A 22943-nucleotide genomic window follows, 5' to 3' on the forward strand; every position below is an offset into this window, starting at 1 on the left:
GAGAAAGAAATTAAGACAGCAAAGGGAACATCGTGTGATAATAACCAATGAATGCAACTGAATTCTTTCAGGTCCTGTGTTCATTGACTCTAACAATTTAATAAAGAGTGGCCGAAGCAACAGAGAAATGTTTCCAGACATCATCTGGAAATTTCAATTTTTAACATTTTCCAATCTTCTAATTCACTAAATTCATTCGCCTGATGTGGAAATGCGTTTGTACAAATGTATCAAATACGTGTGTTACCATTGTCGTCGTTTCGACATACCTTGAATACAAATTTCAATTTGATAACTATTTTACTCTAAGGACACTAGCAATAGCACACAATGCTTTTTTGACATATTCCTTTATGATAGTGTAAAACGTTATCATTGCGAAGCCTACGAGTTGACAATTGGTTGAGAATCCGGGCAAAAGATCATAAAATTAAAATTTTGATTACGTCCGAAGATGAAAGGGTCAGATTTAACGAGGCAAGGTAGAATTTTGTTCACAAACCAACAAAATCTACACTGATTTGCATGGTTTACCTATTGAAATGTTCGCAAAATATGTCGATAACCTGACAAGGATTTTCAGTGTGAAAATAATCGTTGTAACCATCCAATCCTAGTAATGTCATGAATATTGCAATTGTAACTTGTGCATTCACTGCCTATCTTAATTTACAAAGTCACTAGTCAATGTATGTGAGAGTATATGACAAATGTATGGTAAACAAGTGGTATTACGGGGACATATTTCTATCGTCAGGTCTCTCCTTGTGACCTAATTTCTAAAGCTTTGACATGGGTGAAAATAGCGACGCTATGGAACTACCAATGAGTGTCATGACTCTTTTATCAGAATATTTCATGCAGATCCGGAAACTTATTAATTCCTAATCGAGCGATTACAATAAAATACGTAAGAGCTCCTAGAAGTGTATTCAGAAAATATTGTATTTGCTTCTACTGCCAAAGTCAGGTTAGCATGCTCATAATGGTTGCTTCCATGTAAGACAGAGTTCGACCATTCTCAACAACTGCAATAGTCAGTAAATATCTTTGTCGCTAAGTACAAAGCACAGACTAAAATGGCAGTTACCTATTCCAAAATGTACAACGATATCGTGAATTTAAGTTCGATATTTTATGTGGGTACGCATTGAGAAGGGCTTAAACGCACACAGTAAGATATTAGTGTGATACCATCCCCTGCAAAACTGCCTTATTGTGAAGTTCATTTAACTCATAAAAACACACGACTACTTGGTTGTTTACACGTAGGGTCAAAGGTGCGACTGTACCGTCATTAAATGACACAAGGGGCCGTTCTGACCTCATGTAATCCCTAGTTTGGTCACGAAGATTCCTTATATGGACTCAGTTCTACGAAATGGTTTGGAATGTCCTGATCTATTTTGGTGGTCGGAACAAACTCAGTTCTGTACATACTTCTCTAAATATTTTTACGAAATATAATGTACATTACAGAATGGTTTATACCGTTATTAGAGATTTTAGGCGTACTTGTGCTCAACAGTTTCGTTAATGTAATTAATTAATATTTTGTATGACAAATATGAGGCGTTTGATGACAGCAGAGCAGAGTGCAGACAAAAATACTATTTATTTCTTGCTGATACCTGATAAGTGCGTTTTTCAGCATGAATACAATTGACCACTAAAACAGCATGTACTTCTATCTGGAAGTCGTCTGCTTTAAAACATTTTTAAAAGTTTTTTTTCTGCTTTCCCTGATACATATCGATATTTTGGAAGCAAAGTTTTTCTAGCCTCAATTTTTTCTCACATTGACCTATAGGTTGGCATTGACCTTCCAATCAAGTAGTCAATTACCACCACTCGTTGAACTTTCACATGATGAGAACGATGCATTTAACGTACCGTGCTGATAAATATAATGATGCCAAAAATACTAAACAAAATGAGAGCACTTGTTTACATTTAATAAAGGGCCTGAGATATAAAGGCAGTCAGTTTCATTTTAATAGGGTACAAGGCTTAAAATGATACCGACAACAAGCATACACAGTCGCTGTCTCCAGATGGGGAAAGGTTTTTACATTACCTTATTTAAACTCCAAAGAAAGCTTGTTTAATTATCAATATATTTCAATTATAAGACATTTCTGATCGCAAACGATGACGTGGGACTGTAAAGGCTGGAATATTTACCGTAAACCACCAGATAGCAAGCATTTTAGTGCAAGCAGGTTTTGCAGATAAGGCTGACCTCAAAAACGCCAGAGAAGCTGGGATCAAAAAGATTTGACGCCAGAAGTCGGTCGCTTTATTCGTGATAAGACACCTGATTTGGATTGGCTAAAACATCATCGGCATTACTTTGAATTTAGTTATCTTAGACATGAGATTTCGCAGTGTCTTTCATAATAGGACACGCCCCGATAACACATAGTGCAGCTTTAAGCATGCGTGAGGATGTCTTCACTGAAGCAGAATCTGTCCTCTTCAACAACATACTGCCAGAAGAGACAAAACATACAAAGAGACTCCGCAACCGGTTGAACGAATGGAGTCTGATCTGTTTAAGATGGCATCAAAGTTTAACATCTGTTCCATGGACCACGCATGAGGAACCAATTCAGCAACAAAATATCGTGCCCTTTCACACCTTGAGCCATCAACACACATCGAGTTGGTACCTCACCGGTCCAGAATTCTTCAATGTAAAGATGAAACAACGCTGACATACTTCAAAGGAAACGTCGTACGAGTGACTGAAAGATGTTGAAAAGTTGAAAGGTTACGACTTGTCGGTACAAACGATAGGTAGGGTTGCTGAATCCTTCCATGTTTTGTTTCAAATACATCCAAAGATGATAATTCGTGGGAGTCCGCTGGATTAAAGTGAATAGAGCAGAAAATTCTTAATCGACACATCAAATCTCCGTACCTCGATGTAGTATGTGTTCATTTTGAACACAGGACAACATTCGCATCGATTTCCAACAGAGTCACCTTTGCATCATGGCTTCTCGAAGTGAACCATTCGGAATGGTCGGATTAGAAGCTATGGCAACCCTTTTTACGTCCCACTCAGGTTTGGCAGAGGAAAAGAAAGCAGACTGAGACCTCAATATATATGCGCATGACTTGATAGTTTGTGTCGGGTACAACTCAATGCCCCACTACAGAGATACACTAATGGAAAGAAGCAATAAGAAACGTCCTTGTAATAATTACTTCGAGGTAGCCTTTGACACAGCTCATTCCATATAAGGAACTTAAATGAAAACAAGACTATCAATTACTCAGTTGTAGAAAAGTTGAAGGTTTTGTTGCGAGGAAGAAACAAGCGGTATTTTTAAACTCTGAACGTGACGAGTTGTAAGAATTGTCTTGAGTTTAGGTATCATATACGATACAATACAATAATCATTTGTTGCATTGTAAGTAATTCGACTGCATTGTATCATTCAGCTACAAGATAATGATAATTAATCCTTTAGGAATAACTGGCCTAATTCAATTATATATATATATATATATATATATATATATATATATATATATATATATATATATATATATATATATATATATATATAGATATATATATATACAAAATGTATACATGTGCCCTCCCAGTTATCACCATAATAGCTTTATGGCAACCTCTGAACTTGGGCACAGAGAATACGGTATATATATATATATATATATATATATATATATATATATATATATATATATATATATATATATTATATATATATATATATATATATATATATATATATATATATATATATTATAAATTAGGTCTAGTTGAAGAGCAAAGATATGGGAGTGCCCCAAGATATACTATATAGTTTCCATGTAGACGATCGGTCCCTGTACTCTCAGGGGCTAGTAATGCTAACTTTTGATGATTTTTTCCCTATTTTGCTTTCAATCTAAACCATACTTTCTTGGTTTACTCCCAACAGTATGTTGATATACAATGTATTCAGCTTGTCAACTCAGCCTGTACATGTGTAAACTGTGTTGTTATTGTTGACAATTAAATTCTGGTTAGGACTAGAATTCAAATGTAAACAATAAGAGTGGATTGCAGATATGTAGAAGATATTTTGACAAGCTGACTAATGGGCGTTTTCACATTCTTTTGGAGTAGAATAAAGACTTTGCAATTGACATACATTTAAAATATTGGCGTAGAACCAGTCTTCGATACCAGTATATATTTTAATCTAGAATTGTGCTGTGCTGTTGTCATTTACTTCATTTTAATATCTGATAGGTCTAGAAAATATATGTTATGAATGCGATTGGCGCTCGTTACCACATGCTTCCAAATATGGTCAATGTCTCTCCTTACAAGGTGGTAACGATAAGTAAGAAATTCAGACATCCTGTTTGATTATTAACAGATTCTTCCTAAGCTGCGATCGAAGACTTTCTTCTGTCAGAATTACTATGATCTGGGAAATGGATTTTCTAAAATGAGTGTGATATATGGTTAAAGGTTGATTAATAGTGTTCTCGCTTCTTTTGTAGAGTTGCATTTCACATTTCTCTCGGGAAAAATATGCATTATTTTTATCACAAGGGCTTTAGACTTTTTCACCCCGCACGATGTTTTTGAACTCTACAGGGTGTTTTCGACTGTAGGCTGGTACAGGCTTTGCACCGTCTTGCCAAGTTATACTTACCTGAATGTAACGACACCAAGATGTCTTGTTAAACTCAACAATGCATGAACTCATTTGATAGTATACAGATTCACCTCTCTGCAATAAATTAAGAATACTGTAACCAACGTTGTCTCATACACCTCCTTTACATTAAAATGATCTCTTATTAGTGCTAATGGCAGTCCATAGCCATATACGATCTGGAAATGTCGACTTTTTATCTCATGCCTTTCTCTGTTTTCTATCTACCAAGTGATATCAAAGAGTACTGGAGGGAACACTACTTGAGAAAACACAAGGTACTACTCGTGTTTTAAAGAAGACATGGCATCGGGGGTAATAGGTAAGATAAATTTTGATCATTGCAAGTAGAAGGACCTTGATGAACCCATGCATCGAGGAATTAAAACTATTAACATATTGCAACGATTCTGCTTTGTTTAGTTCTAGTGTTAAGTCTGATACCCTTTCACACTACAATCAAGGAAAGTAGATAAATTGAGAGGTAATGATATCGACACTTTTTTTTAGTATTTACTCATCTCTTTCCTGGATTTGAAAGTACGAACTACAACGCTCCTATGACGCTGAAGTTCATTTCAATCAGCTGATTTCATCAGAGACATAGATTTCTCTCTGTCAGAGTATTAAAATAAAACTGGGTGATATACTTCACCTTTAACCTATGGATAAGGTAACATGGTAAAACAAGGGTATTCATTTTCAACCTCGTTCCTATCCCATAAGTCTTTCATATCTACCATTTTAAATTTTCTGTTTCATTTCGTAAACGATCATAAGAGCATCTGAGACGTGCTAGCATAACTCTCTCACAGTGGAGAAAACTTTTCCGTTGGCGCAAGCGAATCTTAATTTCTACATGGCATGGACGTAAGTCAAGAGTACATATTTCTCAGCAACGCTTATTTATACATCTAGCTTTCAAAATTCTCGAAAAAAGCACTCATGAAACTGTTCACATCAACATGTCCAGGTTTACCCATACTTCTTGTAAATAACTATTTAGTTTGCCATGAAAGATACAACAAAAAGTATCTCTCATTCGTTTAATGACATTTTTACATTTTCCACAGAAGTGAAAATCCAAAGAAAAAGTTCAAACACTCGCCTAGAAAAAGGTTAGTATAAGATTAACAACTATTAGAGTGGCATAATGTTAAGTAACAAATAATTGACCATTAAAACTGATAGCAAACTTTCTGATCGCGCAGTCCCTTGCTACATTTTACGAAAACAAATTAAAATAAATGTCGCTCTTTGTGCAGTGGATTTAAGTCAGGTGAAGACCAGTTGTGCAAGGTACAATGTAACATTTGGGCTTGGAAATATTTTATCTCGTTGTTTTTCCTGCAGAACCGTTTTGATCGTTAACGATGAATGGGGAACTGCAAAGGGTGGGAAATCCACCGTTCATCGCCAGATAGCAAGCACTGCGGTTAAAGCAGGCCTTGACGTGTACGTCACAGCTTTGAAAGCGGATAAAGAAGACCGTGAGGATGCACAAGAAAAAGAAATCAAATGCATTTTAACGCCAAGAGTCAACCCTTATTTACCAGATAAAAAGCCGAACTTGAATTGGTTGATACTCCACAAGTCGTATTTCCCTCACCTGAAAGAAGAGATTCCGCAGTTGGATTTCATCATCGGTCACATACCCTTCACACATGATGCAGCTTTAGCCATTAAACGCGAGGTATTCAACGACGCGAAGTTATGTTTCTTCAACCATGTTATTCCAGAAGATACTGAAATGTACAAAGAGACAGGCACTCCTCACAGTGTCCAACGAAAAGAATCAGATGTCTTAAATGCAGCAGCGAATGCAGATTTCATTTGCTCGGTTGGTCCTCGAATGAAATATCATTACGACAATAAATATCGCGCACTCGACGACTTCCGTCACATCGAGTTCATACCACGACCGGATCAGAAATTTTCGACATAAAGATGAAAGAAGCCCAAAAGACTTCAAGGGATGTGTCTTTCGAGGATAACTGTCGGCAGAGTTAAGGGTGTTGAGAAGTTGAAAGGCTACGACTTGGTGGCACAAGCAATGAGTAAGGTGGCAGAATCCTTCCACGGTATGTTCCAACGACCGCCAAAGTTCGTCATCCGTGGAGTTCCGCGCGATGAAAGTGAAGAAACCAAACAGTTTTTCGCGCGACACAACAAATCTCCATACCTCGAGGTTGTTATGTATCCATATGGAACCCAGGACGACATTCGCATTGATTTCCAACAGAGTGACCTTTGCATCATGGCTTCTCGGAGTGAACCATTCGGAATGATCGGACTAGAAGCCATGGCGACAGGCATACCCACCCTTGTGACGACAAATTCAGGCCTCGCTGAGTTTATCAACGGAGACGAAAAGCTTTCGATATATGCTGAAAGTGTTGTGGTTGACGTCGGCTGTAATCCTTCGGCAAAACAGAGAGATATTCATCAGTGGGAAGAGGCAATCAAAAAAGTTCGTTGTAACTACAGCGTCGCCTTCAAGAGAGCACAGAAAATCAAAAAGGATTTGCTTGAAAGCGAGGCCATTGATATTTCTACAGCGACCTTTCACTCGCTGTTAATTTGAACGTGCAAACAGGCTTAGGAGTGTCAAAACTCAAAATTGCGATATGCGATTGCCTAATATCTATCTGACTGCATCAGTTTTACATTTGGATAGAACAATTATTGAAAGTGTTTAACTGAACCCAAAGTTATACGGCCAACGACGACGCAATGTAATTTAAGTATATGCTCAAAGGTTACATTCATCTCAGAAATCCTAATTGTTTTTTTGATTGACAAAAGATTTTTCATTCCGGCATGTTCACGTCTCAACCCCTAGAATCATATTGATAATTAACCTTACTGATTCCAAAGCACGAATCTGTATCTTAACCTTTGCATCTCTGTCCTGCAGGTACCTTATGGGTAAAACTTTCGAAATACACGCCCATGACACGGAATCGCCGTCACAGCCATGATAAATTAGCATATGCCCAAACGAAGAGATAAACAAATCAACAGGAAAAAAGTCAGAGTACAAACTATGTAGCCGCAATCACCGGAATGTGTTTGAATTTCTTTCTATAAAAACAAGAAGTGACACTTGTATAACTATTTCTAAAGAAGTCTACAGAAGTATAGGGACATCCTGATATACAATGTACATATCATTAACCCTATATCAATCTGTTAGTCAGAGTAGGAAAGAACTATCAACGTTACTTTGTGATTACGCCACGTAACGAAATTGCATTTTGTTTATCTTCTAGCGAAGTGCTTAAATGTGCCATCAAATATCAAAGTCTTGTCAATGTATTATTTGCATTTTGTATTTGTGGCAGACCTTTATCGTTTCTTTTTAAATACGATGAACTAAAGGAATGAAATATGTTAAGGGACCCGGCATAATTGCTAGCATGAAGTAAAGATGTATGCCTTGTAAGTATACACTTAGCTTGGGTACACCAAACATGGAAATTTGGTCATACAATAAACTTAATGTTTCTTTTCTTATTAGCTGAATTGAATCCTATTATGCAAAGTTTCAAACAGCACTTGTTTCATTATTAAAACGTACTTCTTCAAGACACAGGAGTCTTGCTTGGTTCGAAATGAAACAACGGTGAGATAAAGAACTTAGCATCCGAGAAATGTGTTTCACTACAGGGTCATGTTTCAACCCTGTTTCGTCAACACAAAAATGTTCTGCAGTGCCAGTAGGGTGCATGTCTCGGGAATGTACAGTATTGTGTTTTCAAAACTACGAAAGCTAAATATTACAGATGAACGATATCTTCGCGTTCGTGACATGAATTATACGGTTTACACGGCAATCACTTATCACGGCCAATTTCCGCGTTTGTTTATTGGTATATTTGACTTGATAAACCACTGTCAGTCAGGAAAGAGTGCCATACGAGTGACGGGAAGACAAGGGAGACCGCTGCCGGAACAAGTGACTGTCGTTGCGATGTACTCGCTTTTGGTTCGAAATGCCATTCAACTGATACAAATAATTACACAATGCACAAAGAAATCCCCTGTTTAATAACAACAATCATAAGCGGTATCGATTGACATCACCCGGCGAGGTATCACGATGACGTCACCGACGCCACACCGTTCAGTCGCACTACTTCTGAGTGCGATGTTTTCGACGTTCAACAACTGATCATGTCATGTTTGAAAACAACAACGGAATGGTAAGAAAATGTCCAAAAAATCTTTAAAGTCAATGAAGATTTAGGTAAAATCAAGATTAGCTCACGATCAAACGCAAAGAAAATGTATTACTCTGTACCTGTTTCACTATCTCACACCATGATAGCAATCTTGAAGTTTATCATATATTCATCGGGCCTATGGTTTTATCTCCGTTTCGAACTCCGTGTCATTCGATAGTTAAATCAAACATAAATTGGCTTTTAATTCACCATTTTACAGTAGTTTGTAACAAGTGCATTTGTTTATGCGTGTGCTCCTCGTTCTCAAGTTAGGCCAAAAACAATAAATTGTGTTGTTCCGAAAACATTGTTTTCAAAAATAGGGTAGGTACGTCGGCAGGAATGTTTTTTTCCAAAATATTTTTTTCTTAAATATGCATTTTTCAGGGGTTCAGGGCGGTCAAACACTGGCCACAACATTTCCAGAAATATGTATCATACATATAAAAGGGAAAAACATAACAGACATCCTCGTTCAAGTAAAAATCAAATGCCAAGTAACGAAAGCGTGATTTTACGGGTTTTTTCTTTCTTTTTTTTTACTTCCGTATTTACGTAGCCCAAAAAAGTTTAGGGCCGGCAGGTAAAAAATAGGATAGGTCGGGTTATCGAAACAACACAATTTTGTTTGTTCGGCCTTAGTATGCAGGTCACAGGCCGCCCACGCACTCTACGACACATTATGCGTAGTAATATTTGTTATGTGCTGGGGTTCAAACATGACGGCTGGTTCAAATAGCGCGGACGCCCAGACAAACATCGAACATTGCCATATAGAGCAAGGGGTTGGTTTTAATACCCCTGAAGCCATCTATGGGCACCATATGGGTCCGCCTATTGATTTGACTTGGGATTTTAGTCATCGAAAAATTGCGGAAAATGGCCGACTTTGTCCTTTGAAGACTGCAACGGGACCTCAGAATGTGCAGGAATTAATAGCGATTGAATGTGGCCGAATTATTTCAGTGTTCATTGACTTTAACATTTCAATATAGAGTGGCTGCAAGAACCACTAAATCTGATCGCATATTATCCGGACCTTTTCCATATTTAATATTTGCCGATCGTCTAGAATTTTTAATCGATTCATCTGATATGGAAAGGTATTTTAACAATTGTATCAGTAAGATTTGTCACTGCCTTCACAGTTCCGACACCCCTTAGCCTAAATGCACATTTCAATTTGAAAAGTATTTTACTCTAAGGACGCTAGGAATAGTGCAAAGCCTCTTTCTTGTATGTTCATTTAGTGATTACGTTAGAGCCATGTATTCGTGATGTAAAGTTTATCGGTACGAAGCCTACCAGTTGACAGTTGGTTGAAAATCCCCGCGCCACACCATAAATTTAAAGTTTTGATTATGTCGGAAGGTGAAAGGGTCAGAGTTTACATGGTTGGCAGTTTTGGCTTTCTGAACAACTCAGTATTCTATTCACACGCCAATAAATCTACGTTGCTATGAATGGTTTATCTACTGATGATGTTCAAATAATATTTCGATAGCATGACAAGGATTTTAAATGTGGAAATAATCGTTTGTAACCATCCAATCCTAGTGATTTCATGAATGTTGCATAATTGCTTTCGGCTTCATTTACAAAGTAACCTCTCGTATGTCAGAATATTTGACCGATGTATGATTTATCACCAGGTCCCGGCCTATAACCTAATTTCTAAAGCTTTGACATAAGAGAAAATGGCAGTGGAGCTGCTAGTGAGCGTTATGTCTCTTTTATTAGAACATTTCGTGTAGGTCAAGAAGCTTATTCGGGCGATAACAATAAAAAACGTGAAAGCTCCTAGAAGTATATCTAGAAAATAGCGTGCTTCTACTGCCAAAGTCAGGTTAGCATGCTCATTCTCGTTGTTTACATGCAAGACAGAGTTCTAACATTCTGAACAAGTGCAAACGTCAGTAAATATCCTTGTCGTTCAGTACAAGGTACAGAATTAAAAAGCCGCTACCCATTCCTGCAGGAGTTATCACAATAATGTTTACTGATATTGTAGATTTAAGTCTGATATTCATGTGTGTACGTAATAAGAGGGCTAAACGCACACAGTAGGATAGCAATATTTTACAATCCGCTGCCAAAACTATGAATCTGATAGTTTCTTTCTATTGAAAGAAACTATCAGATATTACAGACAGAATGGTAGCTCTGTGTTTGTTTTGCTTTCTCGATGCAGAAAAGGCGTTCGATCGAGTCAATCATTGGACCCTTCTCAGAAATTGATTGACAGGTCTATCCACACGTATATCATCCGCCTTTTAACAAATTGGTTCTCTTGTCAAAAATTTTGTATTCGTTGGTCAAATTCACTGTCACAATCGTTTAATGTAGGTAATGGAGTTCGCCAAGGTGGAATACTTTCACCATTTCTTTTTAATGTTTATGTTGATGCTTTAAATGTAAAACTTTCTAATGCTGGAGTGGGTTGCGAAGTTGGAGGAGTTATGCTGAATAATCTTTCTTACGCTGATGACATGTGTGTTGCTGCCCCGTCAGTTAAAGGACTTCGTAGACTTATTCAAATTTGTGAAATTACGCTTCTGACCATGATATGAGGTATAACTCTCGCAATCAAAATGTATTCATTTTAATCGTCAAACAATCTTTCTGTAATTCCATCAATTGAGTTGTGTAACGTTTCAATTGAATTTGTCTCTTGGTTTACTTATTTGGGCCATGTCTTCACACGTGACCTTCGTGATGACACTGATATCTTAAGGCAACGTAGAGCACTGTGTGGCAGAGCTAATATGATTCTTAGAAAATTTTACCATTGCTCTGTTGAGGTGAATCTCGTCTTTTTAATGCATTCTGTAATAACATTTATGGTAATCATCTGTGGTGCGATTTTAATGTTGGTGTTATACGAAGTATTACTGTCTGTCATAATAATGCTCTACGGAGACTTTTTGGTTTTTCAAGATACGCTAGTGCTTCAAAAGTTTTTTGCTGATAATTCAATGAATTGCTTGTCTGTTTTACGAAGACGGGCTGCTCATAATTTTAGAGTCCGTTTGCAAAATAGTACTAATGTTTTGATTAACAGCCTTGTTGCATGTGACAGGCGGTTTTATGGACTACAAGCCCATTGGATTAATATTTTATATTAAGTGGTTTTTTTGTTGTTGTCTTGTCATTTTTTTTTATGTTTTTATATGGACGTTTTTTTATGTCTGAATTAAAGATTAATAAATAAAAATAAAACTGCCTTATTGTGAAGTTCATTTCACCAATAAAAACACACGACTGCTTGCTTGCTTACACTGAGGGTCAAAGGTGCGACCGTTCGGCCATTCAATGACACAAAAGGCAGTTCTGACCTCATGACGATTCCGTATATGGACTGAGTTCTACGAAATGGAACGGAATTTCCCCACCTTTTTTGGTGGTCGAAACTAAGTCAGTTCTGTTCATAACCTCTTGTAAACATCATCTCTGTTTGTACGAAAGTATAAAGCATACTACAGAAGGGTTAACATTATTATAGATATTTTAGGCCGTGCTTGTGATCCACTGTGATCCACAGTTTCGTTAATGTAATTGTTTATGACAAATATGAGGTGTTTGGCAGCACAGTACAGGGTGCAGACAACATAAAAATGGCCCTGTTGCTATTCACGTCTAGTCTATAACAGAAATGTTGAGAAAAGGCCTTCTTTAAACAGTATGAATACCATTGACCACCATAACATCTTATCTCGAAATGGTCTGCTTTTAAAGACTCTTTTCCGTGCTGTGCAATAAAATGATGTAGAAAATACTCAGTAATGAGCAAAATGGCTCTATTGTTTAAAACTTTAGCTAAAGCCTTTTCAATAAGTGGATTCGAGGATATTGATAGCTTAAGATTAGAACCACTGCTGTTACATAGTTATGTTTTCTATCAGTATTCGTTTATGTGTGATAATGAACCGAGATATTTACAGCAAAGAAAGCCAGTTTCATTTTCAAATGGGAACAAGCATTAATAATAAACGACAACAGATATATTATATAAGCTATCGTCGTCTCCAGATGTCAAAATGGTTGGCAACGTGTTTGCAATGTCAATAGTTTTTAAATATCCTCATAGTCAATTGCTAACAACAATGAAACGTTTTGGCCACATCATCCAGGAAATCCATCGTTGAAATATCTGTATACAACGATTATAAGCGAATGGTTAAAGAGGCATGGAGCAACAAGGAATAATTATAAAGAATACAGTAAAATCTTTGACATCGAAACTGAATTGTGACCCTTTTTTATCTCGGTCTCCTAAAGAAACTGTCTTTTGAGTTTTGGTAGCAACTCAAAAATGCTAAGGTACGGTCATATGCTGATACGAAAGGTCATCATAGTATCACTTGTACCATATTGGCTATACAGTTTCTATAAAAGGGCACACTTCTACGAAATACCGTGAGACTGAAATATCAGGTGATCGAAACTAGTGAGTAATCTGTCTGCATGTAAACTTCTTTGTTGACGCATTTTAGGGTCAGCGCACCAGCGGATATGCTTTCCCTGAGGCTTGCTTCGATATTTGTGATTCTGGTATTCAGTGAAAGATGCCTTGTGTCTTCAACAAGCAGTTCTTCGCATCTCCAACAGGATCGCTCAAACGAGAAACAAGTGCAAAGGTAAATATAACTCATGTTTGAGAGGTCCCGTGAGTTTGCCTTTAGAATACTCCGCCTACGCGTACTGAATCATTGTTCGGGACTGACTAAAAGGATTTTGTTTTAAGCCTTGTAAAAAATATGCGGTTCACAGATATTATGCACAGTTGGTTTGCAATTCCGTTCAACAAGTTTAGTTCATGCCCATCACATAGATTTCCTTTAACCAATTTCTCAATTCAAAATCAGTATACGAAACCTCAAAATAGAAGGTAGCTGTCTCGCTGTACAACAATTGAAAATATGCTGCATCTCGGTCGTTTCGGAAACCTGTTGCTCCATCAACAATTTTAGGCTGCCAGCACTATAATTAGAGTTTGATATCTATGTTTGTGTGGAGAATTGTCCAAGACATGTGTATCTTACAGAATTTTAAAGAGCTGTATTTTAGATTACTATTACATGATAATGGTTTGTTGTAACGAGCATGGTCGATTTATCTAAAGGCTCCTATGATAGCATTAAAGCGGTCTCATATGCATGTTTTTTATCTCTGGCTTTATTTTCCACCGCTCTTTATAATTTAAAATTTAAGGCATAAATTATGATGGTAAAGAATGCTACTGGTACATCCAAAATAAAGTTAACACTTATTTAATAACTTAAATTGTACTTAAGTTAAGTAGTCAGAAAAGTGAACTCAGGTATGTTATTTTGTTTTTGTCAGTTCTCTGGCACGGCAAATTAAACTACCCGATTCCACCACAGAGATATTTACATAACTGGAAAGTAGGATAAGGTTTATCTCTGATGAGGAACTTCACAATGCTTTAATAGGAATGAAGTTTTCTCTTAATCCCGATGTTGGATTGATCCAAGTCATAAACATTTCTTTTACATCACAGAAATCAAGAATAGAATAATACCTAGAAGTCGCATCGTAAATTAATATATTGAGATTAATGTGGGGTAAAACACGCCATAATGTGTCAAAGTAGTTAAGATCCGACCCTTTAAATGGACACTGACCTCCACTAAAACGTGATAATAGTTTAAATTCATTGATATTGGCCCTAGTGAGATAATTATGATTATTTGCTATATATAAAGCGTACATATCTTAAGGTAATTTGAACACACTGTCATACAAACATGACTAAGTTGAGCCAATAAGATTGAAACAAACATACCCTGATGGTTATAAAACAAAATTTGTTTAATAATCAATATTTTTCAATTATAGGACAGTTCTCATCGTGAACGATGAATGGGGGACTGCAAAGGGTGGAATATCTACTGTAAATCGCCAGATAGCAAGCATTTTAGTGCAAGCAGGTTTTGACGTGTACGTCACAGCCTTGCAAGCAGATGAGGCTGACCACAAAAACGCCAAGGAAGCTGGGATCACAAAGATCTTGACACCAGAAGTCGGTCGGTATATTCGTGATAAGACACCTGATTTGGATTGGCTGAAACTTCATCGGCATTTCTTCAGTTATCTAAGACAGGAGATTCCAGAGTTGTCTTTCATAATAGGACACGCCCCGATAACACATTATGCAGCTTTAAGCATGCGAGAGGATGTCTTCCCTGAAGCAGAATCTGTCTTCTTTAACCACATCATTCCAGAAGATACAGAAACATACAAGGAGACTGGAACTCCTCAACGGGTTGAGCAAAAGGAGTCTGATCTGTTTGAGATGGCATCAAAGTTTGACATCATCTGTTCCATTGGACCACGCATGAAGAGCCATTTCACCAACAAATATCGAGCCCTTCCACACCCTGGGCCAACACACATCGAGTTGATACCTCAACCGGACCAGAAATTCTTCGATATACAGATGAAAGAAGCACCAAAAGACTTCAAAGGGAGTATTTTTCGGGTAATTGCGGTCGGCAGAGTAAAGGGTGTCGAAAAGTTGAAAGGTTACGACTTGGTGGCACAAGCGATGGGAAGGGTGGCAGAATCCTTTCATGGCATGTTCCAACGGCCTCCAAAGTTGATAATTCGTGGGATTCCGCTGGATGAAAGTGACGAGAGCAGAGAATTCTTCAATCGACACAACAAATCTCCATATCTTCAAGTGATTATGTATCCATATGGAACACAGGACGACATTCGCATCGATTTCCAACAGAGTCACCTTTGCATCATGGCTTCTCGAAGTGAACCATTTGGAATGGTCGGACTAGAAGCCATGGCAACTGGTATACCAACCCTTGTGACATCCAACTCAGGTTTGGCAGAATTAATCAGAACAGACGAAGACCTCAGGATGTATGCGCATAGCTTGATAGTTGATGTCGGCTACAACTCAACACCAGACGAAAGAGATGTTAAAGCTTGGGAAGAAGCAATCAGATATATTCTTAATAACTACAAAGTCGCCTTCGACAGGGCTCAGACCATCAAAACGATCTTACGAGAAAGCAAGGCTATCAATAAGTCAGTCGAAAATTTCAAGGTGATTTTGCGAGAAAGAAAGAATAGGAATGTGGAGTTGACAAACTCTGAACGTGACGAGTTGTAATAATTCCCTAGAGTCGAGGTAGAATTTACAATACATTACAACAATAATTTGTAACTTAGGAATAATTCGGTTGCCTATTATCGTCCAAACCTGAAATAATTTATTCAAAAGGAATAGTTTGCCTAATTAATTTCAGTGATTTCTCGTTCAGATTCGATGTCATATATTACGACACCTGCTCACCGGGATAATCAAGGGGTGTGGTCGGTCAGACTTTCCCTTTATTCATCATTGTAAAAATCACAGACAATTCTTGAGGACTATACACTTTACTAAAGCATTTTGTTGTATCTACTTTACTAACGTTACAGGCGGTATATTTGTTCCAAGACAGAAACAGTTTACTCATTCATTGCCTAAGAAAACTTATAAAACCTTGCAATGACATATATAATGAACATTTTGAAAGATCTTCGAATCATTTTTGAACCTTTTACTTTTTCCGAAATGTAATCGTTCTTAACACAATAAACAGTGTGCGATTTGTCTTTATGTTTGCCGTATGCTTGCTTCATATCGCGATGAGAGAGTCAAAACTGAATCGTGATAGAAAACAATTTTGAAAAATTAAGCCGATAAAAAGTTTTCTTACACCAAGAGCTTTAAAATGAACCCCCACAAGTGGTATATCAGAAAAGAATTGTAAAAAATTTAGGGTCCGAATATCTGTCCCCGAGGCGCGTTCTACCTTAACGTTAGAATAAAAAGTACAAGACAAAGTAATGTTTAGTTGTCAAAAGATAAAATACCATACAGACCAGTTTACCGCATCAACAAATGTCAATTCGTATGGCACTTTATCCATATGCTCTTTCCGTGAAATGCCTCTTTCAGTAGCAAACAAAAAACGATTCCACAGACTTGTCACCTCGAGAGTAACACCATCATCAGAGCATGAAGGTGGATTCTGTCATTCAAACAAAACTAAAGTTACTGAAAATTACTCTATTCGTTCCATTCTAAGACCCCCCCCCCCGCACTTTTCACAACCGACTGTGCGAGGATATAGATGATCGGTGTCTTGTACGCGGATGTGACTGATAAATCGAAAATCGTCGCTAATTTATGCTAATTAATGCAATTATATGCAAGTATTTGTGCCAAGGATTTGTTCCAAACCCCGACTATTTAATGATTCTTTGTTGTATACCTGCGAAATCTGAGTGCCCATTTTCAGTTTGATTGTAATGAAATGATCGAATCGTATTGAAAGAGATTTTCAAAACCCGACTGTAACAGTCCTACTGTATCGACAAGGAAAATACACAGGACCAGGGTTTGTGGAAGGACCGTGACAGAACACAATTAAGTTTTCAATCACCTATGACTTCACAGTGTAGATATTCTGGTTGCATTGCATTTTCGATCATTCATGGGTAGACTGAAGAACGTTCGGCCCACACTGAACAAGTATGAGGAAAGTGATATGAGTCTCAATGCTGCAGGATTGGTTATTAGAGTGCCTCTGAGAAAAACCAAATCGTTTTCATTTAGACAATCGGGACCAGTTCCGCAGTGGTGCACGTCAACCATTTGTAGACTTTTGTAAGCATCATTGCCGTTCTGTACACAGAACAAAGTACAAAGTGGCCTATACCACTATTTATAGGTTTTGTGGGCGTACTTGTGTTCAAAAGAGTTCAGTTCTTGTGTACCCTATAAATTTGGTACATGCTGAACGTGGGCATAGGATCATGATAGCAGGTATAATTTGAAAATAAAAATAGCGCTGAAGTCATTTTCTTCATTCTACTATCTGATAGGTCAAGAAAATAGCATGTTATGAATACAATTGGCCCGTTGTTTCCACAGGCTGTCAAATATGGTCATATTCTTTCCTTACATGGTCGAAACTATATGTAAGAAATCAAGACACCTTGTTTCAGTATTAACAGACACTGCCTAAGCTGAGATCGGAAGGTACTTGTGTTCGGCCCACACTGAACAAGTATGAGGAAAGTGATATGAGTCTCAATGCTGCAGGATTGGTTATTAGAGTGCCTCTGAGAAAAACCAAATCGTTTTCATTTAGATGATTTTCTCTGACCACTCTCCAAAGTGTGGGAATTTAGCCGAGCGGTTTTGACTTTGATGTCTCCACTAGGTAACTGGGTACCGTAAGTTGTGAGTTCGAATCCCATCGAGAATTGACTGAAATCTCTCAGAATCACTATCGTATGGGAAATGGATACTCTACAATGATTGTAATGTCTAGATATTGGGTAATTGGGTAATAGAGTTCACTCTTCTTTTGAAGAGTTGTATTTTCACATTTCTCTCAGAAACACTCTCCATTATTCCTAGTACAGGCAGAGGGAAATGAAGAAATGAAAATTTATGACCCGGTTAAGCTGCTGTGACAACGAAACTCAGGTAAATGTGCATTGTTCACTGGTATTAAATGTTGTGGATACCCTTTAACAAAAGTTCTGGTTTCTGTCGTTTGTAGTGCTTTAACTTACCTTTGTTATTGTACACGTATTTGAGACGGCATATCTTATGCATGCGTCACACATACTAAGTTTCGGTGACGAAGTAGAATCAATCATTAACAGAATTGACTAACACGTACGTTACTGATAACAAATCCTGTTAATAAAAATACCGAAGTACACCCGAGAACAATATGGTGTGTTATGGTCCTTTGCATATTCCCAAATACTGTGGTATTCCACTTTTGTCTGACACTTGGTGTAAGTCTATAGCAGCATATATTGTCTTATTGTTTTTCAATGATTGCAAAACACTTTGCTTACAAATTTTTTAATGATTAATGTCGTGAAAGGGAGACAGCTTCATAAACACGATCGATTAACTATATTGATATGTCACTGTAATCCATTTGCCTCTATGTTGCTATACTAAGGCGTTATTACACATACATGTACCTGTGAAGAGCAGAGCAGATGATGCACAGGTCATAAAGTGATATTGGTGATGGCGGAAAACATCCTTTGCCAGTGAAGAGTTAGCCGCAGTCATTTTACTGGTTTTGCCAAAGCCCGATCTCATAGATTATGTTGTACAGTAATTGCTTACATCATTTGAACATGATTCAACTTTTTTGACACATCAAATGTTCCGAAAGATAACTTGTTGTAGCAGATATGTTGTTTCCAAGTATTTCATGAATGCGGTGTTTGATCGTCCCTGCATACTGTTTCGTTATTGTTTCGACTCGACCACCAGAGGACATGCATCGGAGAGCCCGTGCGTGAAGTAGAGAACAAATTTTCACTCTTACTCTACAAGTTTATTGTAGAGAGTCCCACGTAAAGGATTATTAGTCGCTTTTCGAATTTTGAGAACCCTTAAATATTTTGTTGAACAGAAGCAACGACGTTCAGAGGGTCGTTGGTTTTCGTTTTTTTTCGATAATATAAAAAGGATTTTGCATCGTTTGGCTAATTTACACTTAGTTGGAATGAAGTGGCAAAGAATCAACGTTTAGATTTAAAAAGTCTGCGGACCAATAAAACAGGGCAGATTCACTTTTTGTGGTACTCCGTGTATGAGGTAGTTTTCAACGCCAAGGAAATAAATCTCGACCTAGTTACCAACAAACTGTACCGTTTCTTGAAAGACTTTTTTTTTATTTTGCAGCAAATTTGTATTAAATGTGATCATAAAACAACTTCCTTTATTCTCTGTTCATTTTCTACTCAGTGTCATTCAAAGAGTTCAACGGGAACACTTTTACGGATACAAATTAAAAACACCAGGTTTTGTACATGGTAGCAGTTTGAAAGAAGACACATGGCCACGGGTGGAAAGAGGTGAGACAAATCAGAGATACTGTAAATCAGATTGCTATAGGAACAAGTTTGCAGGCAAATTCGCTATTCTGGTAGAACTTACTTCTGCCCCTTAAAAATTAGTATGCCAAGTAACATATCGTACTTATTTTCATATGTTAAGTTCAAGAGTTTATAGAGGAAAGCTGATAAATGATCTCCAAAATTATCATATTTGTAACAAGTATTTATGGAAACTTTAATTATATCATTATTCTCGGTGAAATGAAAATCTTTGGCGCTAATTTTTTGAGCGATTTCCATCCCTTTTGTGCCACAGAGATAACATTTATTAATCCTTTCTATCTTTCTGCATCTCTACTGAGTGTTCTTGCTTATTGACAGGCGGTGTATATTGTGTTTTAAACTGTGATTGTAAAGTTTTAGTATTTTATTGCAACGTTTGCGTGTTGATATTAAAAGTTATTTGGTATCGTTACATAACTTTTGACATGGGTTACGACCAAATGGCTGCCATATGTGCATTCAAAGCTACTATGTCAAAGATGGAGGAACATTGTTTTGAAGCATTCTATTTGATCATTGAAATTTACGATGAAATATATTATAGAATCTAAGCACATAACGACCAAAGGCAATGATGTATATGAAACCATGGTCTTCATCACTACCTTTTTAATGATGCGAAGCTGCAGTTGGCTAATTACCTACATAAACTGATACGACAGTAACTTTTAGACGCTATGCGCAACACTAGTCGAACAGTATAAACGAACTAATAGCTCGGTATATAGAAAGATTTAAAGTAAATAGTATATTTTGATAGTTGTACCACATTCCTTTCCTCAATTTTTGAGTTATTGATTGTGATACAGTACAGTTGCCTATACGTAAAGTAACGAAATTTAAAACAACGCATTGCGATATGGGAATTTAAATGGGGAGTTTGAGACTTACAAAATCCAATTATTCAAGGTACAACTATTGTTCATGCTTTTTGAAATACACGGGGTTTTTTGTACGCAGATCTGTTCTGATCGTTAATGATGAATGGGGCACTGAAAAAGGCGGAATATCCACCGTCCATCGCCAGATAGCAAGCATTGGAGTGACAGCAGGTCTCGACGTTTACGTCACAGCTTTGGAAAAGAACGAGAAAGATCGCAAGGATGCAGAGGAGCTGGGGATAAAAGAAATTTTAACACCGGAAGTTGGACCTTACTATCCCGATGAAAAACCGCACCTGAATTGGTTGATACTCCACAAGTCGTATTTCCCTCACCTGAAGACAAAGATTCCGCATCTGGATTTCATCATCGGCCATGCACCCATCACACATAATGCAGCTGTAGCTATTAAACACGATGTCTTCAAGAACGCCACATCATGTCTTTTCAACCACGTTATTCCAGAAGACACTGAAATGTACAAAGACACGGGCACTCCTCAAAGCGTCCAACGGAAAGAATCAGATCTCTTACATGCAGCAGCAGAAGTAGATGTCATTTGCTCGGTTGGTCCACGAATGAAAGGTCATTACAGCAATAAATATCGTGCGCTCGACAACCCCTGCCATGAACACATCGAGTTCATACCGCGACCAGATCAGAAATTTTTCGATATAAAGATGAAAGAAGTACAAGACTTGAAAAGATGTGTCTTTCGCGTGATTGCGGTCGGCAGAGTAAAGGGCGTTGAGAAGTTGAAAGGCTACGACTTAGTGGCACAAGCGATGGGTAGGGTGGCAGAATCCTTCCACGGTATGTTCCAACGACCGCCAATTTTAGTTATCCGTGGAATTCCACAGGATGAAAGTGACGAGAGCAGAGCGTTCTTCAAACGACATAACAAATCCCCATATCTTCAGGTTGTTATGTATCCATATGGAACACAGGACGACATTCGCATCGATTTCCAACAGAGTCACCTTTGCATCATGGCTTCTCGAAGTGAACCATTCGGACTGGTTGGACTAGAAGCTATGGCAACTGGCATACCGACCCTTGTCACGACAAATTCAGGCCTCGCTGAGTTTATCGAAACAGAAAGCGACCTTTCAATACATGCTGAAAGTATAGTGGTTGACGTCGGCTGTAATCCATCGGCAAACCAGAATGATATCCATCAGTGGGAAGAAGCAATCAAGAAAGTTCTTTGTAACTACAGCGTCGCCTTCAAGAGAGCCAAGGCCATCAAAAAGATCTTGAATGAAAGCGAGGCTATTAAGAAGTCAGTCGAAAAGTTTAAGTCGGTGTTACTCGGACATAAGGGAGATTAGGAGTCTAGAAAAGTAATTAGAAATTCTAATCTCCTTGAGGCTGAGTTCAGAAATTAAAAGTAAGCAGTATGTATATGACGATGAGACGAAAAAATGGGTTGCTTTAAAATAGTCGATAATATTGTATGGAATGAGCGTCACAGGTAAATGAAATATAAGGTAAATCCCCAAAATTCTCTGCGGGGATCACTGCTAATTATCATATCTCAACGAAGCAAACACTTCATTATATAGTTATTGTTCGAAGTGCTTCACGCCAAGTACTGCTTTGAAAATATGATCATTTAAAACAGTAACTTGTTAGATAATTCGAGTAAATGATTAAGTATTTTCCTCAAGTGAATACAGTTTATTTTGATAAAGATCTTACGGTGATATGAAACCAGGATACAGACTCAAGACTGTTGAACCGTATTGCGGGTACAGATTAAATTTTTTGAGGCTCAAAGGTGTACCTCTAGACAACAATTCCAGAACGTTAACTTATAAATCAGTACGTCGCTATTTTTTCAGAATTTTAAATTTTTCACAGTTTAGTTTTAGTCTGTACACCACTTATGATAATTAAACATGTGCATATGCCAGGGGCAACAAAAAAGATTTTCCAAAAAAAGGCAGCGTAAATTTGAAAGTGTGTTATTAAATGCATCATTTGACATGCATTTCGCTGGAGACTAGTCACTTTTCGTCGACGCATGACTTCCATTGGTTGAGGGCTCAGCTGATGGATAGAATTGTCCCCGAGGCTGTCTTTCGCCCATTAAAGCGATGTATTTCTTTGCTCTGATAAAGTCTGAGTGCGACTTGAGTAGACGAAGCATTTCCTCTGAGGCACGAAAACAGAGA

The 22943-nt window shown here is 37.6% G+C and overlaps 2 protein-coding genes across 5 annotated transcripts; both read left to right on the forward strand.

The window, feature by feature from the left end:
* The first annotated feature begins 13364 nt into the window (after positions 1 to 13364).
* LOC139138816 (uncharacterized) lies at positions 13365 to 16556 on the forward strand. The gene is made up of 2 exons (XM_070707355.1): positions 13365 to 13551; positions 14774 to 16556. The coding sequence occupies exons 1-2, from the start codon at positions 13427 to 13429 to the stop codon at positions 16062 to 16064; spliced, it is 1416 nt and encodes a 471-aa protein (XP_070563456.1). The 5' UTR covers positions 13365 to 13426; the 3' UTR covers positions 16065 to 16556.
* A 1392-nt stretch (positions 16557 to 17948) lies between these two features.
* Positions 17949 to 22695, forward strand: LOC139138819 (uncharacterized). 4 transcript variants are annotated; one of them, XM_070707358.1, is made up of 4 exons: positions 17949 to 18181; positions 18374 to 18437; positions 19731 to 19840; positions 20846 to 22695. In XM_070707358.1, the coding sequence occupies exons 3-4, from the start codon at positions 19821 to 19823 to the stop codon at positions 22095 to 22097; spliced, it is 1272 nt and encodes a 423-aa protein (XP_070563459.1). In that variant the 5' UTR covers positions 17949 to 18181; positions 18374 to 18437; positions 19731 to 19820; the 3' UTR covers positions 22098 to 22695. The 4 variants fall into 4 exon arrangements, with proteins under 4 accessions (XP_070563459.1, XP_070563460.1, XP_070563462.1 ...); XM_070707359.1 differs by having other exon boundaries at positions 17949 to 18168; XM_070707361.1 differs by having other exon boundaries at positions 17949 to 17984.
* Positions 22696 to 22943: the final 248 nt, after the last annotated feature.

Source organism: Ptychodera flava, chromosome 8, assembly GCF_041260155.1.
Source record: "Ptychodera flava strain L36383 chromosome 8, AS_Pfla_20210202, whole genome shotgun sequence".
Classification (NCBI taxonomy): domain Eukaryota; kingdom Metazoa; phylum Hemichordata; class Enteropneusta; family Ptychoderidae; genus Ptychodera; species Ptychodera flava.

What these genes read in the sequence shown, in the direction of transcription:
- LOC139138816 (XM_070707355.1), top strand. Translation starts at nt 13,427, where the DNA reads ATGCTTTCCCTGAGGCTTGCTTCGATATTTGTGATTCTGGTATTCAGT. An exon ending in AACGAGAAACAAGTGCAAAG is followed by an intron (nt 13,552 to 14,773) that starts GTAAATATAACT and finishes TTTCAATTATAG; the next exon opens with GACAGTTCTCATCGTGAACG.
- LOC139138819 (XM_070707358.1), top strand. Translation starts at nt 19,821, where the DNA reads ATGGCCACGGGTGGAAAGAG. An exon ending in ATGGCCACGGGTGGAAAGAG is followed by an intron (nt 19,841 to 20,845) that starts GTGAGACAAATC and finishes TTTTGTACGCAG; the next exon opens with ATCTGTTCTGATCGTTAATG.